Below are 17882 nucleotides of genomic sequence, written 5' to 3' on the forward strand. Positions count from 1 at the left end.
TGGATTTCTACCGAACAGCGGCGCGGAGGGGAGATAAGTCATTATTGTCTGATCGGTGGGGTCTGACACTCCGGAAGAGGCTACAGAGACATTTGTGACCTCTGGCCTGAATACCCTTCTTCTTATTCTTCTTATGGTAGAGTTGGAAGGGACCTCAAGGGCCATCGGGTCCAACCCCCTGCGAGTGCAGGTTTTCCTAAATCATCCCAGCTATATGTTTCTCCAGATTCCGCTTGAAGATTTCCATTGATGGAGCGCCCACCACCTCCCGTGGCAGCCTATTCCACTCTCTCACTCCCCTCACTGTCAGAAAGTTTTTCCTAATGTCTAATCTGTATCTCTTTCCCTTTAGTTTCATCCCATTGCTTCTTGTACTTCCTTGTGCTAATGAGAATAGGGGAGATCCCTCTGCACTGTGACTACCTTTCAGATATTTGTAGACTGCTATTAAATCTCCCCTCAGCCTTCTCTTCTGCAAACTAAACAATCCCAGTTCTTTTAGCCGCTCCTCATAGGACATGGTTTGCAGACCTTCCACCATTTTGGTTGCTCTTCTCTGGACTTGCTCCAATATATCGATGTCTTTCTTGAATTGAGGCGCCCAGAACTGTACACAGTATTCCAGGTGTGGTCTGACCCGTCTCGTCATTGACACAGGGAAGAGGCCGTAGCGCTTGCGCTTCAATCAGTTGATGGTCGGAGGTCCCAGATGTCGTACTCATACACACTGATCTATCCTAGGGATAGGCCATCACTATAGAAGTCCCTTAAACTATATTAGTACAGCGAAAAGTTGCACAGCCTGGTCACACATCTGCGCCCAGACGATTCGTGTTTACCAGAACACCGCCCCGTTTCCAGACGTTGTCCTGTCTGCACCGAGAACAAATTAATTCACCCGAACTAGACGAGGCAGCTCAGCAACGGAGCCGGGCAAACCACAATAACTAAAGTCCTTTCAATACCTAAAAGTACATAAAAAAAGAAATTGATCATCTGCTTTAATATCAGGCCCATTTCTCAGCGCTGTAAAAGGGAATGAAGTTCTTTGGCGCTGGCAGAACAATCAGAACCGCAGGCACTGGGGTGAAATGCCGGGAAATTGCTTGTATCCAGCGCAATTAGGTTTCCATTTTATTTAATAACGAAGCGCCTTTTTACTCGGATTTGATCGTGATGCTTGGAAATGATCGTCGTGGGGACAGCGAGGCGCGCTCCGACAAAACAAATCGCTCCTTTTACAGAACAGGAACAAACACTTCAGACCTCGGTAACGGCCGCGAAGGAAAATTACAAAGCCTGGCATCTGTGTGATCTAGCTGTCCCCCAGGCCGCCGGCCCTTCAATATTACTTACTGAAGACACCGCCGGCCGATTGCAGCTATAAGCAGGATTTTACGGAGAGGGCCCCTTAAGACAGCGACGTGTCATTACTTATAGCGTCTCCCTCCCTGCGGAGAGCAGTCAAGATGGAAGACGCTAAGCAGGAGCGACACTTTACATTCCTTCTAGGTTTCCCTCAGCCTTCAGCTTAGCGGAGTCATCCATTCCTCTTGTAGACCATTGTTGCCGTCTGCAGCTTGATGATGTGATGGATCATTCCGGATGTGACTATATATGGGACACTATAGGGTTTACATATAGGTTCAGCAGGGCTGTCGAGGTCGGTTTGGGGAGGAGTCGGAAAAAGTTCAAAATAAAATTGATTCTTTTAAATTCTATTCTACAATTCTTGATATTCTGTCATTAGATGTCTAGCTGGCCCTAGAGTGTTCATTGTAGTCCTAAGACGCTGTAGCGCCCCTTGTGGTCTGTATGAGTAATTACTGATGTATGGTCATTTCTTTAGGTGTGTTCAACCTTGGCGTGCCAGTGGATGCCCTCTTCTTTATCGGCAACCAGTTGGTCGCTACAAGCCATACGGGAAAGGTCGGAGTGTGGAACGCGGTCACTCAGCACTGGCAGGTGAGTCGTCTTCTAGTGCAATCCTGACCGGTACCATAATAATCACATGTCCAGGACCACCTTAAAGGTTTAGTGTCTCAGATAGTCTGTTGTAACTCTGTCCTGCCTGCATTAGAGGGTCATCAAATTCATCTTTGGGGCTCCTGGTGCCTGTAGGTCTTCAGTGACACCAGAGAAATACACCCTGGCTTCACTGTGTATAGGCCCGAGGTCTGGCGCATGCGCACTACAGCTCAGGCTTACAAATGCTGGGACACTATGGGCACGCCATAAGGACCTGAGGGGGGTTTAGTGTTCCATTGACCTGAGAAGTTTCCTTTAATGTCATGATAATTTAAAGGGATTCTTCCATTAAAAATCGAATTTTTTTTGTCGATCACACGTAGGAATAGTCTTAAGAAAGGCTATTCTTCTTCTACCTTTAGATGTTTTCTCCGTGCCACCGTTCCGTAGAAATCCCGGTTTTCGTCTGTATGCAAAGGAGTTCTCTTGCAGCACTGGGGGCGGTCCTCAGCGCTCAAACAGCAAAGGGGGCGTCCCCAATGCTGTAAGAGAACTCTCCAGCGCCACCTCCATCTTCTTCAGGAACGGCCTCTTCTTCCAGCACTGGGAGTCAAACTTCTAGGCCTCGGGCAGAGCCAACTGCGCATGCCCGGGCCACAAGAAAATGGCCACTTACACAGTAAGTAAGCGGCCATTTTCTTGTGACCTGTTTTCCAGGATTAGAACAATATGACTGCCCCCCCTACCCAAACAGCATTGGTCTTGTCGCTCGGCTCTGTCCTAATTCTGCTCCACCCCAATAATAAAGTGAAATCCCTGTAATCCGACATCTGATAAACCACATTGTCTGCTCATGCAGATCCACCTCAGGTTTATGGTTATGATAGAGGTCAATGAAACACTTGCCAGTACGCCCAGCTCCTTATAGATGGTATATCTGCAGTCACAAGGCCCAGGATACGGTGCCAGTCCCTGCTGCAGAGGCCTCAGTGATTGATTGCCACCCCTGGAGGTGCCGGGATCACCCACTACCCCATGTCAGACCCCTGGATCCTTCCATCTTGTTTCCTATGGTCTGGTTTTCTTCCTAGTTGTCTTGTATGTCTTCAGTCACTGGTGGGATCCTTCCCTCCACAGGTACAAGACGTGGTTCCTATCACCAGCTATGACACGGCCGGGTCATTTCTTCTCCTGGGATGTAACAACGGATCAATCTATTATATAGGTAAGAAGGACAGGACTTGGATGGGATGAAAGCTACTTAAAGGTGCTTTGTTGCACCCCCTCCGGCCGCACCTTGTGCCTTCCATTGTACAGACCCGATCCTGAATCCTCTATAACCAGCCGTATACTTGCGGTCTCCCTTGCGTTGCTCCCCCTGGTGATTGTCTGCTCTTCCTTCACTACAGATATGCAGAAGTTTCCACTACGGATGAAGGACAATGATCTTCTGGTGACAGAATTGTATCACGACCCCTCCAATGACGCCATCACTGCACTGAGTGTCTACCTCACCCCGAAAACAAGTGAGTGCTGGCAAGATGGGAGCTGTCCTGTCTGCAGGGGAATAATATACAGCGTGCACTTCACATGTACTTGTGTTACTGAGCCCTGACAAATCCGATATTATCAGCCAGGGACGTATTCACATGGCTGTGTCTATGGAGAAGTAGAGTTTTGTGATACGTATTGTCTATCCCAGGGGTAGGGAACGTACGGCTCTCCAGCTGTTGCAAAACTACAACTCCCAGCATGCATACTTGCTCTGCTGTTCTTGGAACTCCCATGGAAGTGAATGGAGCATGCTGGGAGTTGTAGTTTCACAGCAGCTGGAGAGCCGAAGGTTCCCTACCCCTGGTCTATCCTATATGTATCTGTGTGTTGCCACCTAGTGGTTGTGTTGTGAATTGCAGCCTGATACAGACTTTTCCAGCCTGTCACAGCTTAGTCAGGGGCGATCTGTATAATCCGACAACATCTCAAGGATATTGATGAAGAAAACTTGTAATGTTATAATAAATCTCTTCCAGGTGTCAGCGGAAACTGGATCGAGATCGCTTACGGCACAAGCTCCGGAGCAGTGCGGGTGATCGTGCAGCATCCGGAGACGGTCGGCTCGGGCCCTCAGCTCTTCCAGACCTTTACTGTTCACAGGAGCCCGGTCACCAAGATCATGTTGTCAGAGAAGCACCTGGTGTCAGGTATGGAGTTGTCAGGGCTGTTCTCTTCTATTGTAACCTACAGGAGGGTGTGTAGAGAAAGATGTCCTACAAAGTACGAGCGTCAATGGAAAGGGCAGACACTTATCCAGCATCAACAGGCTAGGGCAGGGGTAGGGAACCTTTGGCTCTCCAGCTGCTGTGAAACTACAACTCCCAGCATGCTCCACTCACTTCCATGGGAGTTCCAAGAACAGCAGAGCCAGTATGCATACTGGGAGATGTAGTTTTGCAACAGCTGGAGAGCCGTACGTTCCCTACCCCTGGGCTAGGGGGTAAGTGTCAGATTGCTGGGGGAGCTTTAGATTGGGGTCTGAATGTCCCCCTGCATCCTCTGTGTGACTGGCGCGTCACTTTTATGGGGCTGCCGGATATTGGGGGTCTTGGGAAACCCCCATAGAAGAGAATAGAGGGCTGATCTAGGGCAGGATACAGGGGAACTTTTGAGGCCCCGCTCTCCTGATCACTAGGGGTCCAGGTATCTGACACTTATTCCCTATCCTATGTGTAATGTAAATGTAGCGCCCTGTGATAACCGGAGTGTGGCCTGAGTGTTTAGAGTCAGGTGCTAGAACGTGTTTTGCATTTTATTGCAGTTTGTGCCGACAACAACCACGTCCGGACCTGGACGGTGACTCGCTTCAGAGGAATGATCTCCACCCAGCCGGGGTCCACGCCGCTCGCCTCCTTTAAGATCCTGTCGCTGGAGGAGACTGAGAGCCATGGCAGCTATTCTTCAGGCAATGATATAGGTACGGTGCATGCCTATATATTACCTACACCCCCCCGGACTGTGGGGTAACGGGGTGTTCCCATCTTATAGAGTGATGACCTACTATATGGCTACAATCTGATATTACATTGTTTGGTGGGGCCTGGTTTCTAAATTTGCCTCCACACATTTTAGCGGTGCAGTGATTGTCACCAGAGACATTCACTTTCAGGGATTTTTGGTCCTAAATACATTTTTGGGGTGGTGGGGGTTGTCGATTCAGACTTCGGGTCTGTAATAGGAGCTGCCGTTTCCCCATCTCCATTGCTGTACAGTCGGACCATTGACTCCACCGTCCCGGACACATCTGAAGCAAATCCATCACGTACAACTACATAGTATGGCTGAAAAAAGTTCCAACCAAGCGATGGAAATGGACCTGGGAAGAAGTGCAGGACCAGGATCTCTATACAGTGACAGGCGTCCATCTTATTTTGCTTACCCTTCATTAATTGTTCATTTTGGGTTCGGTCTCTGAAGACTCCCGTACATTTACCAGTGAGTTCTGGGTACTCTTCTATGGCTATCCCATAATCCTGAATATCTGCAGTTCCCTACCACGTCAATTCACCATATAAATGTATTCATTGTTCTAGCTTGATTGCCTGTTCCTGCATTTTCCAGACTAAATATATTAGGATAAGTCCCCTATACCAGATTGATGGGGGTCTTATCAGCACACACAGATCGTCTCAGCAGCCGAGAATGGAGCAGGAAGCAGACAGCGCCGTTCTATGTGTAGTGGCCAGACCAGGTACTGCAGATCAGCGCCCGTTCATTTGAGAATTTCCCAATATTCTTTCCAGGACCTTTTGGTGAACGAGATGACCAGCAAGTGTTTATCCAGAAGGTGGTCCCTATAACGAATAAGCTGTTTGTTCGCCTTTCTTCAACTGGAAAAAGGTAATTGTCAACTATTTGGAGGGGGTTGTATTTTTTTTTTTTTTATAATTTATTCTACTTCCCATTGTTTATATACAATAGCACTTACATACTCCGCAGCGATGTACCACGATTGTCACCCCATAACTCTCACCAGTCTCTGTCCCATTGGGTTTCGCAGACACTCGCATGGGATCATTTCGTAGGACATTAAAGGAATACTGAGCCTAGAAATGAAGGACACAAGTAAACCAGAGCTGATCTGGCCCCTTGTCAGTCTGTAGGATTTTCTGCAGGTGTCTGAAACGGTCTTGTAGAAATCTGGCAAAGAACACAAGGGGTTAAAGGGACTCCTAAAGTGATGACCTATTCTTAGGATAGGGATCAGGGATCCTTTGGGATCAGCTCTTTAAAGCAGCAGAGACTCTCCCTGTATGTCATCATATACATTGGTCACATGGCCTGATTACAGCTCAGTCCCATACAAATCAATGGGCTGAGCTGCAATACCAAACACAGCCAGTATACAATGCACAGCGCTGTGCTTGCTTAAGTATTGAAGAGGCTGCAGCGATCACCTGAACACCGCAACCTCTTCAAACAGCTGATCTGCTGGGGGCCCGGTTGTCAGACCCTTACCGATTTTTTTTTTTTTTTTTTTTTTTTTTTTTTTTTTTTTTTTTTTAATTGATGGCTTATCCTAAGAATGGGTCACCAAATAAGACTGTAAAACCTCTTTAGTCCCCTGCTGATGTGCTTCCTTATCAGCTGGTGAGTGGATGAAGGACAGAGGGGGGAGGCTCCTGCTGCAGCTAGTTGTCTATAATAGCCAGGAATAGGACAAGGAGGAGGGGGCTATGGCAGAGCCCCGGGACACAGGGAAAGGATTTCTTTCTATATTCTTCAGCTTTATTGTAATATGAGATGTGGGAATTTTTGAGCAGTGTATTATGTCCTGTAATTCAAGCTGATACATGGAGTGAATCCCCCCCCCATCACCTTGGCCATGTGAATCCGACTTATGGCAAGGACTAGTGCAGGGGTCACCAACCTTCGGCACTCTGGCTCCTGTGAAATTGCAACTCCGAGCATACTCTATTCACTTCAACTGGCTGCAGCAGGAGCCTCCCCCCTCTGTCCTTCATCCACTAACCAGCTGATAATGAAGCAGGAGACTAAAGAGGTTTTACAGTCTTATTTGGTGACCCATTCACTTCCATGGGAGTCCCATGCACCATAGAGCAAGCATGGATGCTGGGAGTTGTAGTTGTACAGCAGTTGGGGTCCTGTAGGTTGCCGCCCCTGGTCCAGTGGATATGTAGAAGCTACCTATGAGTCCATAGTATGGAAATGTAAACCAAATGTTTTTTCATGCAGAATCTGTGAAATCCAAGCAGTCGACTGCACGACCATCACATGTTTTACTGTCCGGGAGTGTGAAGGATCCAGCCGGATGGGCTCCAGGCCCCGCCGCTATCTCTTCACAGGACACTCAAATGGAAGTATTCAGATGTGGGACCTCACTACGGCCATGGATATGGTGACAAAGACGGAAGACAAAGGTACGACACATCAGAAGTGGCAGCTGACATTGAACTCTCTTGCTGGAATCCATTCATTTTTGCTTTTCTGGTTCCTCTTTAGATGTTGGAGGCCCAACAGAGGAAGAGCTGCTAAAGTTATTAGACCAGTGTGACCTGAGCGCTTCCCGCTGTGCCACACCGAATATCAGCCCCGCCACCTCTGTGGTTCACCAAAGTCGCCTACGTGATTCTAGCTCCAGGTAGGTTCACTTGGCTCTTCGGTTGTCATGTGCAGAGCAGGACTGTCAATGGTCTCTGGACTATCCCTGCTTGTTAGAAGGGTCTTCTGATAAAGTTTTCCCATGTCGGGACGCCCGAGGGGAAATAAAGGAGCGCCCTCTGCAGACATGATGTGGATGCTGTAAAATACTCTCCTCTCCAAGCTGCCTCTGGACCACTGCCGCACCCATAGACATTGGGCTCCATCCCGTCTGCAACGTCCTCGCTCGCCGGTCACATGCTTACACTACATGTGATACCGCTGAGACCTGTGATTGGTCGCACCAGTTTTGTCACCTAGGCATTGGTTGCAGTTATGTGCTTAATGGAGTGGCAAATCACAGGGCACCGCCGAGGCCAGGGATTGGCCACAGTAGTCATGTGACATCTGAGCACGTGACTAAGAAACCAGAAAATAGCAAAGACTATGGAGCCTGACCAGGGCCTGCAGAGGTCACAGTCCAGGGGGTGAAAATTTAATCCTTTGACAGCACCCCCAGCAAAAATAAACCTACACATCCTGCAGAGAAAACAAGGGTTAATCTACTACTGATCTTTGTCAGGGTGATGGGGCGGAGCTTAGTCAAGGGGGAAGGGCTTAGTCAAATATATGTCCTACTAGGAGGGGGAGGCTCCTGCTGCAGCCGGTGAAGGGGAACATGGCTGATCTGCTGGGACACAGAAATGTCTTAGTATGTTTTTGGGTTAATTGTAATATAAGGCTAGATGGGATCAAAAGAACGAAAGATATTCATGGGGGGGGGGGGGGCGACAAGCAGACCCTGTTATAATCAGGTATTATGACCCCTGTAAGCCATATACTAGATATATGGACAGAAGCATCCCCGCCCCTATTCAAGTCAATGAGAGTAGGGCTGCTGTACCAGGCGCCACCAATAGAGGGGGCCCTGGTCTATCAGCCCTGTACCCATTTATATTACTAGGACCAGAGCTGCTTCTGGCTGTGCCTAGTATATGAGACAAGGTCCAAATGTCGTATCCTTATACTGATAACCTATCGGTATCCATTACCTTCAGATCCTGGACCTCCCCTTTAATTTTCTTCTGACAAGTGTATTTTTATGTTCATAGTTTACAACTTCACCATGAGACGATACACGAAGCCGCCACTTACGGCTCGGTGAGGCCTTACCGCGAGAGCCCCTTGCTAGCCCGAGCTCGGCGTACAGAAAGCTTCCACAGCTACCGAGATTTCCAGGCCTTCAGCTTTAATAAAAACACCGTCGAAAGGGTTAACCCTGAAAACGGGAATCCGCTTCCGAAAAACGAGACACGACAAAGTGACCACGAAAGCTGCTTTCCCGACAAGAAACCGACAACTGCTCCGAAAGCGACCAAGTGCGCGGAGAGCGTTGGCGAGTGCAGCCGCAATCCCGAGAGCGTCGACGTCAGGAGGAGGATCGTGGAAGAAGAAAGCGAACCCAAGTCTGAATCCAAGAAGAGAAGCGGCTTCGAAGGAGCCTTTCTCAGCCGACGGAAAGTTTCTCAAGTACCTCACTTAAGCTCTTCACCGGGTGATGGCGGAAATGAGTCGTCTGGTACTGCCTCACCATCTCCGACCAAGTCCTCCACCTCACCGCGCCGTAAAAAGAGTGACTCCTCGTGTCAGGACTATGCAATCTAATCCTCAAAGATGTAAATGTGCTGCACTAGTAGGTTCTGACTACACTGACTACTAAACTCTGCCCGGAGTAGAGGGGGTCGCATGAGGCAAAACTGCCGCTGCCAGGACCCCTGCCAGACCACAAGTCCTAGAAGTGACACTAATGCCCTGTCCTCATTGGCCAAGGTCTGTATCCTTAAAGGGATTCTATCATTAAAATCACATTTTTTCTGGATCACACGTTGGAATAACCTTAAGAAAGACTATTCTTCTCCTACCTTTAGATGTCTTCTCCACGCCGCTGTTCGGTAGAAATCCAGGTTTTCGTCTGTATGCAAATGAGTTCTCTTACAGCACTGGGGGCAGTCCTCCAGCGCTCAAACAGCACTGGGGCGTCCCCAATGCTGTGAGAGAACTCTCCAGCACCACCTCCATCTTCTTCAGGAACGCCCTCTCCCTGTGTCTTCTTCCGTCCTGGGTTTCAATCTTTTAAGCCTTGGCCAGAGCCGACTGCACATGCCCGGGCCACAAGAAGATGGTCATTTTCTTGTGGTCGCTTACACAGTAAACTGGTGTAAGCAGCCATATTCTTGTGGCCGCGGGCATGCATAGTCGGCTCTGGCCAAGGCCTAGAAGACTGAAACCCAGGATGGAAGAAGACACAGGTAGAGGGCGTTCCTGAAGAAGATATAGGCGGTGCTGGAGAGTACTCTTACAGCATTGGGGACGGTCCTCAGCGCTCAAACAATTGGGGGCGTCCTCAATGCTGCGAGAGAACTCTCCAGCGCCTCCTCCATCTTTTTCAGGAATGGACTCTTCACACGTCTTCTCCCGGCACTGGGGGTCAAATTTTAAGCCTCGGGCAGAGCAGACTGTGCGTTCTCGGGCCACAAGAAAATGGCCACTTACACAGTAAGCTGGTGTAAGCGGCCATTTTCTTGTGGCCCGGGCATGCGCAGTCGGCTCTGCCCGAGGCCTAGAAGATTGAACCCAGGACGGAAGAAGATACAGGGAGAGGACGTTCCTGAAGAAGATGGAGGCGTCACTGGAGAGTTCTCTCGCAGTATTGGGAACTCCCCAGTGCTGTTAAAGCGCTGAGGACCGCCCCCAGTGCCGCGAGAGAACTCATTTGCATACAGGCGAAAACTGGTATTTCTACGGAACGGCAGCGTGGAGAAGACATCTAAAGCTAGGAGAAGAATAGCCTTTCTTAAGGCTATTCCTACGTGTTAGTCAGAAAAAAAAGGTATCCAATGATAGGATCCCTTTAAGAAACTGGACGTCTGACGTATCCTCTTACCCTTTACCCTCCAGGGCACTATTTTTTCCTACATGGGGCTGAATGATCTGAGATTACGTTCTTACTGACCGCCGCCATCTTGGTTGTGGACGCATGGCGGTCTTCACACCCCCTATATTTATTCTCCCGTTGCCTACAGTATTTATGGTTTGGGATCTTGTATACGGGGCATGCAGTTGGTTTGGGCTGGGATGTCTTTCTCCAGCCGTATACCTTTTCTATCCATTTTTTTGTATACATAGGCTAGTGAATAATTTATTGACCTATAAATAGTTATTTATCCGGCCGCCGGACACACTGACCGCACATAGCCATTTATCAGAAATATTTAATTTTTTTTAATTTTTTTTTTATAGAACTATATAGCAATATTTGCACGAGGCGCGACATTGTCCTTTTATATTTCGTCGGCGTGGCTTCTACGGCAACATTGCACTCTGGTGTTTCCGCGCACCGTCGTCTGCCCCGCACCCCGTTGTCTTGTCATACGGATTATGGAGATTTATTCAGACAGTATTTAACGTTCCGGAGATAGAGAATAAAACCGACCAATGAGAATTTTTTTTCTATAAAACCTTTATCTAATGGAGTATATATAAATATTTGAGCCTATTTTACAATTTGTGATGTGTTTGTGCTCACTATGTAACCATCTGGTATGAGATATAAAAGCTGACCATGACTATTTCGTAGATCGTATCCGTGTTTGTTTTCCTACAGGACTTTCTAGAAGAAATGCTGGTGAGTCCAGGTTATAGGTTATGGTGACCGCTCGCCTCTTACACTCACATGTTCCTTCTTACCTTTCCTTCTGGCTGGATAGATCTTGTCACCAGATCACCAGCTTTTCAAAACAATGTGATTTTAGAATACTCTGTCACAAGATGTCTATTCTAGTCGTTCTTCGAACTTGCAGTATAGTTAGCCCAGGGATACAGTCCTATGAAAAAGTTTGGGCACCCCTATTAATCTTAATCATTTTTAGTTCTAAATATTTTGGTGTTTGCAGCAGCCATTTCAGTTTGATATATCTAATAACTGATGGACACAGTAATATTTCAGGATTGAAATGAGGTTTATTGTACTAACAGAAAATGCGCAATATGCATTAAACCAAAATTTGACCGGTGCAAAAGTATGGGCACCTCAACAGAAAAGTGACATTAATATTTAGTAGATCCTCCTTTTGCAAAGATAACAGCCTCTAGTCGCTTCCTGTAGCTTTTAATCAGTTCCTGGATCCTGGATGAAGGTATTTTGGACCATTTCTTTCTACAAAACAATTCAAGTTCAGTTAAGTTTGATGGTCGCCGAACATGGACAGCCCGCTCTCAAATGATCTGAAAACAAAGATTGTTCAACATAGTTGTTCAGGGGAAGGATACAAAACGTTGTCTCAGAGATTTAACCTGTCAGTTTCCACTGTGAGGAACATAGTAAGGAAATGGAAGACCACAGGGACAGTTCTTGTTAAGCCCAGAAGTGGCAGGCCAAGAAAAATATCAGAAAGGCAGAGAAGAAGAATGGTGAGAAGAGTCAAGGACAATCCACAGACCACCTCCAAAGAGCTGCAGCATCATCTTGCTGCAGATGGTGTCACTGTGCATCAGTCAGCAATACAGCGCACTTTGCACAAGGAGAAGCTGTATGGGAGAGTGATGAGAAAGAAGCCGTTTCTGCACGTACGCCACAAACAGAGTCACCTGAGGTATGAAAAAGCACATTTGGACAAGCCAGCTTCATTTTGGAAACAAAGATTGAGTTGTTTGGTTATAAAAAAAGGCGTTATGCATGGCGTCCAAAAAGAAACAGCATTCCAAGAAAAACACATGCTACCCACTGTAAAATTTGGTGGAGGTTCCATCATGCTTTGGGGCTGTGTGGCCAATGCCGGCATCGGGAATCTTGTTAAAGTTGAGGGTCGCATGGATTCCACTCAGTATCAGCAGATTCTTCAGAATAATGTTCAAGAATCAGTGACGAAGTTGAAGTTACGCCGGGGAAGGAATATTTCAGCAAGACAATGATCCAAAACACCGCTCCAAATCCTCAGGCATTCATGCAGAGGAACAATTACAATGTTCTGGAATGGCCATCCCAGTCCCCAGACCTGAATATCATTGAACATCTGTGGGATGATTTGAAGCGGGCTGTCCATGCTCGGCCACCATCTAACTTAACTGAACTTGAATTGTTTGTCCAAAATACCTTTATCCAGGATCCAGGAACTGATTAAAAGCTACAGGAAGCGACTAGAGGCTGTTATCTTTGCAAAAGGAGGATCTACTAAATATTAATGTCACTTTTCTGTTGAGGTGCCCATACTTTTGCACCGGTCAAATTTTGGTTTAATGCATATTGCACATTTTCTGTTAGTACAATAAACCTCATTTCAATCCTGAAATATTACTGTGTCCATCAGTTATTAGATATATCAAACTGAAATGGCTGCTGCAAACACCAAAATATGTAGAACTAAAAATGATTAAGATTAATAGGGGTGCCCAAACTTTTTCATAGGACTGTATGTGCCATACAGTGACGTAACTACCAGGGTAGCGGGGGTAGCAGTGGCCACAGGGCCCAGGACATTAGGGGGCCGGCGACAGCCGCTACCGCTGCGTTTTTTTTTTCTTAATAGGCCATTACTGGTAACAGGGCCTATTTACTTACCGATCCTGCCAGTGGCTGAGATCGGTAAGTGACGCTGTGGGCCCCACAAACATCATTATTATGCTCAGGGGTCTTTTCAGACCTCCGAGTATAATGATCGGAGGTCCAAGGGAGGTAAGGAACATAAAAAACCGTGTTACTTACCTCTACAGGAAGGTTCGGGCCTACTTCTGGACGCTCCCTGATGTCACATGACTGGGTCATGGGACATCCCGGGTCATGGGACGTGCCAGACTTCATTGAAGATGGCCAACACCACCGAAGACAGCAGAAGAGCCAGAGATAGGTAAGTAACAGTGTTTTTTTTATATTGCTACCCCCCTTTGGTCTCCGATTATTATACTCTGGGGTCTTAAAAGAGCCCAGAGTATAATAATTGTTCATAGGTGTCCACAGTGGGGCATAATACTGTCTTCAGGGGCCACTATGGGACATAATACTCTCTGCAGTGGTCACTATGGGACATAATACTGTGTGCAGGGGCCACTATGGGGCATAATAGTGTGTGCAGGGGCCACTATGGGGCATAATAGAGAGCGCAGGAATTGAGGGGGGTGTTGGTCCGGGTCTCCGGCAGGCTTCGGTTGTGGGGGCGGGGTCCATGTCAAAAGTTCGCCCCGCTGTTCCTATTTACGCCACTGGTGCCATAGCTGAGAACCATTGTCCCTTCCCGCTCGGCATGGACACAATAGGTTTAGGCAATTCTATACGTGGCCACCTGGTGGTTGTGTTGTGTAATGCATGATCTTGCTCCTATGTTGTGTTAATCTACTGGAATCTCAGAACGTTCTTACATATCCTAAAAGGTGCCGAGAATCATTCAGAATCCTATTATTGTATACGAATTTATTTCATATAAAACACACAAATTGTCTTTCCGAAACCTACAGAGACCAACTAGAGAGATGTTTGACTAAGGCCCCACACACACGGCTGTAGTTGTTCTCAGTCCGCAGTTCTAGGTCCATAGTATACGGACACATTCATTTCTAAGGCCTCATACACATCTACAGTTTTTACAGATCAGAGTCCGGGCCGTAGAAACCATCCACCCCTATGACGCAGGTTCTGTTCTCTGTATTTGCGGCACAGACTCGTCCATACAAGTAATGGGGGATCATACAAGTCTTTCGTGTATCTGGAATTACGGATGACTTACTGACGCAGTGTGGGCGTGTTTTTTTTTGTGGACGGCAGTAAAATCTACTATGGTTGTGTCCATGTAGCTCAAGGCTTAGTCCGCCTTACGTATCTCCTTGGTTATGCCCAGTTTGGCCAATCATGGCTGTATGGTTTCTGTAACTCCATGGCGTACCGCACCTGAAACGAAGTGTAACTCCCCTTTTATTTGATTTTTTGTTACTATGTTGGGGGTTGAACATTTTTGTAATATACTTTATTAACCTATCTAACTTCCTTTTAGTAGAAAACAGGCTCTAACGTTCCCATTAGCAATGATCTAACTAAGCCTTGCTAGGAAACCTTCCGTACACATGTACTCAACATAGTCCATAGAGATGAACCATTTACCAAAGGGGGTCACTTCAAATAGCTGTATCTCCGGTATCACAAGAAAGCCGTCCCCGACGCTCCGGTGTTCCATGCTGCCGTCTAGGTGATCTATAACCCCAGATACAGCCATTTGTAGTGACCATCTCCCCCTCTGGTAAAAGCCTCAGCTCTGTTATATTCATAGTACAAATGTACGGACTTTCCTTAGTAACAGCTCAGTTAGAATATTGCTAAGGAGAATGTTACAGCCTGTTTTCTATTAGGAAGATAGATAGGTTAATAAAGTACAGTCCTATGAAAAAGTTTGGGCACCCCTATTAATCTTAATCATTTTTGGTTCTAAATATTTTGGTGTTTGCAACAGCCATTTCAGTTTGATATATCTAATGACTGATGGACACAGTAATATTTCAGGATTGAAATGAGGGTTATTGTACTAACAGAAAATGTGCAATATGCATTAAACCAAAATTTGACCGGTGCAAAAGTATGGGCACCCTTATCATTTTATTGATTTGAATTCCCCTAACTACTTTTTACTGACTTACTGAAGCACAAAATTGGTTTTGTAACCTCAGTGAGCTTTGAACTTCATAGCCAGATGTATCCAATCATAAGAAAAGGTATTTAAGGTGGCCAATTGCAAGTTGATCTCCTATTTGAATCTCCTCTGAAGAGTGGCATCATGGGCTACTCAAAACAACTCTCAAATGATCTGAAAACAAAGATTGTTCAACATAGTTGTTCAGGGGAAGCATACAAAAAGTTGTCTCAGAGATTTAACCTGTCAGTTTCCACTGTGAGGAACATAGTAAGGAAATGGAAGACCACAGGGACAGTTCTTGTTAAGCCCAGAAGTGGCAGGCCAAGAAAAATATCAGAAAGGCAGAGAAGAAGAATGGTGAGAACAGTCAAGGACAATCCACAGACCACCTCCAAAGAGCTGCAGCATCATCTTGCTGCAGATGGTGTCACTGTGCATCGGTCAACTACACAGCGCACTTTGCACAAATAGAAGCTGTATGGGAGAGTGATGAGAAAGAAGCCGTTTCTGCACGTACGCCACAAATAGAGTTGCCTGAGGTATGAAAAAGCACATTTGGACAAGCCAGCTTCATTTTGGAAACAAAAATTGAGTTGTTTGGTTATAAAAAAGGCGTTATGCATGGCGTCCAAAAAGAAACAGCATTCCAAGAAAAACACATGCTACCCACTGTAAAATTTGGTGGAGGTTCCATCATGCTTTGGGGCTGTGTGGCCAATGCCGGCACCAGGAATCCTGTTAAAGTTGAGAGTCGCATGGATTCCACTCAGTATCAGCAGATTCTTGAGAATAATGTTCAAGAATCAGTGACGAAGTTGAAGTTACGCCGGGGATGGATATTTCAGCAAGACAATGATCCAAAACACCGCTCCAAATCCTCAGGCATTCATGCAGAGGAACAATTACAATGTTCTGGAATGGCCATCCCAGTCCCCAGACCTGAATATCATTGAACATCTGTGGGATGATTTGAAGCGGGCTGTCCATGCTCGGCGACCATCTAACTTAACTGAACTTGAATTGTTTGTCCAAAATACCTTTATCCAGGATCCAGGAACTGATTAAAAGCTACAGGAAGCGACTAGAGGCTGTTATCTTTGCAAAAGGAGGATGTACTAAATATTAATGTCACTTTTCTGTTGAGGTGCCCATACTTTTGCACCGGTCAAATTTTGGTTTAATGCATATTGCACATTTTCTGTTAGTACAATAAACCTCATTTCAATCCTGAAATATTACTGTGTCCATCAGTTATTAGATATATCAAACTGAAATGGCTGTTATAAACACCAAAATATTTAGAACTAAAAATGATTAAGATTAATAGGGGTGCCCAAACTTTTTCATAGGACTGTATATCACAAAAATGGTCACCAAACACGATAGCAAAAAAAATTGGTAGTTACGCTTTAAGGAAGCCCTTTCAGCACCTCCACCGACTCTCTTTCCATCTTTCAACAGCTGCTGCTCCACTGGTTCCGTCATAGTTGGATTACTTTTCTCTAGCCCCCACCATGCCTGACCAATTCTTTTTGTTTGTTTCAGCAGAGATAGACTTTCTACTGTCAGGTGGGAGGTTCGGAGGTGGAGGACATGGGCAGGGACCACCCACCTGTGCTGAAACTAATGGAGATGATTACTCAGGAATGGTGGGAGCTCGAGAAAACAAACTGTACCACAATGAGTTGAGTAGAGTGGAGGTGGTGTAAGGTCTTTAACATGTCCAACTCTTCTCCGTTTGGTGGAGAGGCAGGACAACCCCATACACTCTGGCAGGGCCGGCAGTTTATCTCGTGTTTGCCCACCTTGTAGTCATCCAGGAAATGTCATAACCTTCTCTAATACTTAGTGGCCACCTCCACACTAGACCTGTGGGTGAGGAGGCTCCTGTCCATTCTTTCCTCATACTGGCTCATGGTGGGCTGTAGGACACTTGAGCGTTTTTGAAGGCAATGTATTGCTTAGTCGCAAGGACTATTTCCATGGTCTAATGGTGGATTCCAAGTAGTGTTGATAGCGCCATGGTCCACAAAGTGGTCATTGGTATGGGAAGGGCCGTGCTTGGCTTGGTCACTATGGTTATCACTGCTGGATTGGTGAAGGCCATTGCCACTTGGTCACCTTGGATGGATCAAAACCCTACGTTTCTTTGTCACCATGAATAGCGTCATGAGGATATGTGCAGGGTGGAAGCCACACGTTGGTTGGTCGTTGTGGTTGACTTCGTGGCACAGATCCTCATGCTGATTTCTTGGCCGTCTAGTTCCTTACAATGGTGTGTCGGTGAAGGCCGTGTGTTGTTTAGTCACGGTGCTGAAGCTCTTTATCGTGCTGACAAGATCTTCATCATCCATGAACTAGGAAAAAGCAAATCATTCGGGATTATTATTATGCGGCTATGAAGGACAACACAATGTGGACGGCAGGAAGACTATGAGATCATGCCCTAGTGGTCAGGTGCCGTCACTGCAGCTCACCTCCCGTTGAAGTCAATGGTAGCTGAGCTGCAATACCAGGTATGGCCACTATACAGCGCCAATTGCTTCCAACTCCATGCAGCATAGTATGAGCATCAAAGTGGTCTTG

The 17882-nt window shown here is 46.6% G+C and overlaps 2 protein-coding genes across 2 annotated transcripts in view; one reads left to right on the plus strand and one right to left on the minus strand.

The window, feature by feature from the left end:
* The window catches only part of KCTD3 (potassium channel tetramerization domain containing 3), a 28886-nt gene extending 19154 nt beyond the window's left edge, over positions 1 to 9732 (plus strand). Inside the window, exons 10-18 of the mRNA XM_075267078.1 lie at positions 1850 to 1965; positions 3106 to 3193; positions 3378 to 3494; positions 3999 to 4169; positions 4784 to 4939; positions 5766 to 5862; positions 7219 to 7403; positions 7486 to 7624; positions 8736 to 9732. Coding sequence (XP_075123179.1) covers positions 1850 to 1965; positions 3106 to 3193; positions 3378 to 3494; positions 3999 to 4169; positions 4784 to 4939; positions 5766 to 5862; positions 7219 to 7403; positions 7486 to 7624; positions 8736 to 9288 — 1622 coding nt within the window. The 3' untranslated portion in view covers positions 9289 to 9732. The remainder of the gene's footprint in view (positions 1 to 1849; positions 1966 to 3105; positions 3194 to 3377; positions 3495 to 3998; positions 4170 to 4783; positions 4940 to 5765; positions 5863 to 7218; positions 7404 to 7485; positions 7625 to 8735) is intronic.
* A 7781-nt stretch (positions 9733 to 17513) lies between these two features.
* Positions 17514 to 17882, minus strand: part of USH2A (usherin) — a 514207-nt gene continuing 513838 nt past the window's right edge. Inside the window, exon 73 of the mRNA XM_075267084.1 lies at positions 17514 to 17653. Within this exon, the coding sequence (XP_075123185.1) occupies positions 17564 to 17653 (90 nt within the window). The 3' untranslated portion in view covers positions 17514 to 17563. The remainder of the gene's footprint in view (positions 17654 to 17882) is intronic.

This window comes from Leptodactylus fuscus, chromosome 3, assembly GCF_031893055.1.
Source record: "Leptodactylus fuscus isolate aLepFus1 chromosome 3, aLepFus1.hap2, whole genome shotgun sequence".
Classification (NCBI taxonomy): domain Eukaryota; kingdom Metazoa; phylum Chordata; class Amphibia; order Anura; family Leptodactylidae; genus Leptodactylus; species Leptodactylus fuscus.